Source organism: Gracilinanus agilis, chromosome 2 (genome assembly GCF_016433145.1).
Source record: "Gracilinanus agilis isolate LMUSP501 chromosome 2, AgileGrace, whole genome shotgun sequence".
NCBI classification, from domain to species: Eukaryota; Metazoa; Chordata; class Mammalia; order Didelphimorphia; family Didelphidae; genus Gracilinanus; species Gracilinanus agilis.
In genome coordinates this window covers 287,375,759-287,380,685 of record NC_058131.1, presented here as the reverse complement: position 1 = coordinate 287,380,685, position 4,927 = coordinate 287,375,759, and the positions used below count along the sequence as shown (strand labels likewise).

At 44.6% G+C, this 4,927-nt stretch overlaps 1 protein-coding gene across 1 annotated transcript; it reads right to left on the bottom strand.

Moving 5' to 3' along the window:
• Positions 1 to 966: 966 nt before the first annotated feature.
• Positions 967 to 4,648, bottom strand: ORM1 (orosomucoid 1). The gene is made up of 6 exons (XM_044661375.1): positions 4,497 to 4,648; positions 3,777 to 3,919; positions 3,152 to 3,222; positions 2,921 to 3,028; positions 2,363 to 2,466; positions 967 to 1,175 (listed from the first exon to the last, which is right to left on the bottom strand). The coding sequence occupies exons 1-6, from the start codon at positions 4,608 to 4,610 to the stop codon at positions 1,089 to 1,091; spliced, it is 627 nt and encodes a 208-aa protein (XP_044517310.1). The 5' UTR covers positions 4,611 to 4,648; the 3' UTR covers positions 967 to 1,088.
• Positions 4,649 to 4,927: the final 279 nt, after the last annotated feature.

The window sequence follows — 4,927 nt, the reverse complement described above, 5'->3', positions numbered from 1 at the left end:
CTTTGTCCAAAGTCATACATCTAGTAAGCAGCTGAGGCTAGATTTGAACTAAAGTCTTCCTGACTCCAGGTCCAGAACTCAATCCCCGATGCTACCTAGCTGCCTCTTCTTCTCTTTCCTTTTCTGAGGCACAGATTTTTCAAGTTAAAAATCACAGTAGAGTAACAGACTGTAAGGGGATAGAATTTTTGCTGCCACCTCATGGCCAAAGTTGAAATCTGGGTTGGTGTCACTGCCCAGACTACAGATCATAGAATCACAGAATTTCTAAGGTAGAGAGGACTTGGGAGATCATTTAGACCAATCAATGCAGGTTCTTGAAAAGAATTCTCACTAAAACATGCCCAGTGGCTGTCCAGACTGGCTTGGGCCTTCTAGGAAAGGGGAATCCATTTCCAAAGCACTTCATTCCATTTTTCAATCAATTTAAACATTAGGCAGTTTCCCCTTATGTCAGGCCTAAATTTGCCCCTATAAAAGTGCCTCTCATTGATTCTAAGATCCCCACCAGGCATCATGTAGCGTGTGCTTAACTAGTCCTCTTTTGCTTACTTGTTTTGACTTCCTTCCAGCCCATCCCAGAACACGCTGCCAGAACCAAAGATCCAAAGTATGGCACTGGTTATGTCACTGATCCTGCTCAAAGGGTGACCAAAATTTCCTTCAAAGTTCTGGCCCAAAGCTGGGCTATAGTTATCATCATAGCTTTCAGAACTAGAAATGGCCTTAGATTTTAACTAGTGATTTTTATGTCTAATCATGTTGTAGATGGGCAAACTGAGATTCAAAAAGTGAAAAGAGCTTGCTCAAGGTCAAATACTAAACTGAGGCAAGATTAGAATCTCGTGCCTCTGATTCTAAATCTAGTATTCTTGACACTATGCTACCTATTTCTCTCTTGGCAGGACATTTGTCTCAGAGCCAGTCTTTCTTATATAAGAATGCAAGTGTTGGTGGAGGACCAAGTGAATGTGAATAAATAAAAGTTTATTTTTAACTTGACTTGGAGTAGAGCCAACATATTTTTTATTTAACTGGCCTCTAGATTGAATGACAAGGGAGCCACAAGTGAGCTGCATCATTCAAGCCTAGGAGAGTTCTTTTTCCTTGGATACATCCTTGGCTTCCTTCTTCTCCTTTTGATTGTGCTCCTTCTCCAACTGCTTACACATATCCTGGAGGTGGGATAGGTAGACAAGGTTAGGAACCATTCCCTGAAAACTGGCAACACAAACCAGAGCAGTGTAAAAAGTTGCTGTCTAGGCAGGCACAAGGGAGGTCAGAATCACTGACTCCATCCAATCTGGGGTCCCTGGGAAGTCTCATCAGTTTCTTGGTCAATAGAGAAGGTCCAAATGCCATGTTCTTTTCAGTCTCCTGTATCCTGAGCTTCCCAGTTTCCTGTATCCTGAGGGTTTTACAACTCAGCCCATGTCCCCAGCTAATTCAGGATATCTATGCCTGGCTGGTTTGCTGGATAGTGGATCTGTAGAACACTTGGCTATATCAGGTCCTCTTTCTGCCTCACCTCCTCCAGGTATCAAGATTTGCCAATTCTACCTCAAGAGATCTGTCCTATCCTCTCCATTTCTTCTCCCTCCATCTTTTAGCTGCCCTCCCTGCCAACTGGTTTCCACCCTTCCTCCCCTCTCTAATCCATTCTCCACAGTCACTTAGGTGATTTTCCCAAAGTTTAGGTATAACAATTTCATCCTCTCCCATTCAACGAACTCCAGGGGCTCCATATTTCTTTTCAGATCAAATAAGAACTCCTCTTTTGGGTATTTAAAGTTCTTTAAAATCTGATTCCATTCTACTTTTCCAATCCACTTTGACATTATTCCCCTCTACACACTCTATAGTCAGTTATACTCGTCTATTTGCTGTTTCCCATATATAACATTTCATCTCTTCTCTCTGTCTTTGTCTCGTATCTTGAATGCTCTTCCTCTCTAGGATCTTCTTCAAGCCTCAGATCAAGCATTTCCTTCATGAGGCCTTTACTGGTCCCCAGAGATGCTAGTGCCCTCCTCTCTAAGATAACCCTCTATCTGCTTTATATATGTTTGGCATTTTGGTGCATATGGTCTCCTATTTTGGAATGTAAGCTTCTTGAGGGCTTATTGTATTTTTGTCCTCATGTCCTCAGCACCTAGCAGGTTCTTGGCATGTAGCGTACGGTTACTAATGCTCTTTTGTTTGCTTATTTGACTGCCTTCCAAGCCCATCCCAAAACAAGTTGTTGTCAGACCCAGAGGTCCAAAGTATGGCATTGGTTATATCATCAACTCTGCTCAAACCCCTTTAGAAATTCCCTCTTGCCTCCTTTCACTTGGCCTCTATGCTAGCCTCTGGGGTGTACCTTGCTCCAATCTGTGTAAATAATATCCTCCTCTTGGAAGCCCAGGCACTTGGCAATCTCCCGGAACTCTTTCAGCTGCTCCTCAGAAGCCTCTGGGGTTCGAACTTTGGGAAAGAGAATAAGGAGATTAAGAATAGGCAAGAACCTGTGGTGGAGAGGATTACAGGAACCAAAGGGGAAATGGGAGGGTAGAGGACTAGAGGGCCTAAGGGGTGTCAGCCTCAGACAGGAGCAGACCTGGTGGCTGGTGACTGAAGCAACAAAATTTGGAAAGGTTTAGAGGGATCTGGTGCTTGGGCAGAGCTAGAGATAAGGAGGGTCGGAGTTTGGGGGCCCAATGGGGAAAGGGAACGATGGTAGGTTGGAGTCTGGATACTCATGGAAGAAGCATATTTAGATCAATAAGACACTCCTGAGGCCAACTACTGTAGCCCTTCACTATGATGGAGAAGGAAACTAAGGGGCCCTAGGTCACACACGTATTAAGTAGCAGAGCTTCTACTGGAACCTCACACTTTCCCCTTCTGCTTTCCCCTGAGGTTTCTGAAGGAAACATACCAGAAAGAAACACTGATCGAAGATTTCTGTCCATTGGGAAGAAGTAAAGCACAAAAGTATTCGGGTCCTGGGTCCATGCAACATAGCTAACGAAGAGATGATTTGACTCTAGTAGGAGAGACAGTATATCCACTGATTCCCTCTAGATCTGCCCTTGGGGATTAAGTAGAAACAACATTTTTTGCTCTCCCACCACCTCTTCCTAGCTCGAGGTCTCCTGAAATATCTTACCATTCCTTAAAAGAGTTCCATTGGCTCTGTCGATGGTGAGGTTCATCTGCATATACACACATTTGTCTCCACTAAAACAAGAGATATTTCACACAATGTTGTACAATGAGAAAGACTTCAGAGGCATATCATTCCAGATCTTCATAAAGTATGAAAGGGAATCATGAGCAGAGAAACAAATAGCTAGTTAGGGAGGAAATCTCTGTCTAAAACCTGGTTTCTTTCTTTTCAGTGCAGGATAGGGAGATTCAAATGGCAGAAGGACGCAAGGAAGTTGAGAAGATATTTGGGAAGAGCTCCCTGGAACTGCTATGTGGAACAGGAGAATAATTCCCCAAACTATGGAATTTCAAGATTTTAAAAATGCTTTCCCTACACTAAGCTCTTCATGTACGAACAAACTGAGGCTCAGAACATTGCATTGGTCTGATAAGGTCTGATAAGAGACAGAGCAGGGACTAGAGACCAAGTCTTCAATGCCAAGGCTAGCAACTCTCTTCAGGAGAAGGCCTGGAATTGAGAACCAGGAGAGACAAAGAGTAAGGGAGGGGAAGCAAAGGAAGGAAGGCTCCTCAATGTGCCTCTTTCCAATTTCCTGGCCTACTGCAGCATTGAGAACTCTTACATGGTATTGTATTCATTTCCAAAGAATATGTCCTCAGTCTTGTTGGGGATCATGTAGAAGAAGGATGACTTGATACTCTGGGTCTCTTCTTTGTAGGGAAGGTAGCCTATAGCTGCGCCAATGTAGTACCACTTGCCGGACAACTGGAGAGACAACAGACACTGATTGTTAATACAGAATCCAGGGTGAATTGGGGCAATGTCAGAAATTATAGGAATGTACCTTTTCCTGCCCCCTAATCCACGAGATCACTGGGATACTCTGCCATTTGGCTTCCTGTGCGTGAGCTGTGATCACTGCCCACAACCCCACGGCTGTCTTGCTATATAGGCAGTTGATCACATTTCCCTGCCAACCAACTGGGATGCTAGGAATTAGAGACCAGGCTTTCCTCACTAGCAAGACATGTCTACTGGATTCCATCGAGTTGTAACCCAAGCCAGAGCTGCACTGGGGTCCGTAACTACGGAGAGATTCCCATCCCAGCCTAGACCTCAGGAAGCCATTGAGAAAACAAAGTAAGCAGGAGAGTTAACAACTCAAGGTCCCCATGGGGGTAGGACACAAAACTCTCTCCCTATCAATGAAATTCAAAAAGGTCCCATCGCTGGTCTAAGGGTGTACAGGTAGTCATTAGTTCCTTAACCAGTCTTCTTCCATCGAGCTAGATGACCTTTCTGCATAGCGCCCCTGGGCAGGGAAGAGGAAAAGGGTACTCACCTGGTCTATGGTAGTGTCATTAAGGATCATTGGAGTCAGGCTGGTGCAGACTGGCTGCTGAGCCAGGAGCACAGGTGCAAAGCTCAGGATGATAAAGGCCCAGTAGAGTACCATGACTGTAGGGGAGCTGGGCGCAGGAGGCTGGAGCTGGATCTCAGAGGAATGAGGAGCTCAGGCAGAGTTTGACTTTATGACTAGTGGGCGGGCATTGATCTCACCCCAGCTCTGGCCGCAGATGACTCCTTTATGAAGCAATCGGGCATGTGTTTGGGAAATTGCTTGCTCAAAAAAATATCTTCTTTCCCCAGATTGAGCCTTGTGTAAAAAAATTCAAAAGCCCAGATCTGAGAACTACTCAAATAATGAATAGTAACAGTAAAAACAGTAACGGTGGACAATGTGGTATCCACTTCAGGGTTTAGAAAACACTT

Coding starts and splice junctions, on each gene's coding strand:
- ORM1 (XM_044661375.1), bottom strand. CDS start 4,610: ATGGTACTCTACTGGGCCTTTATCATCCTGAGCTTTGCACCTGTGCTC. Junction 3,223..3,776: donor GGAAATGAATACAATACCAT/GTAAGAGTTCTC, acceptor CTCTTGTTTTAG/TGGAGACAAATGTGTGTATA. Junction 1,176..2,362: donor TTTACACAGATTGGAGCAAG/GTACACCCCAGA, acceptor TCCCACCTCCAG/GATATGTGTAAGCAGTTGGA.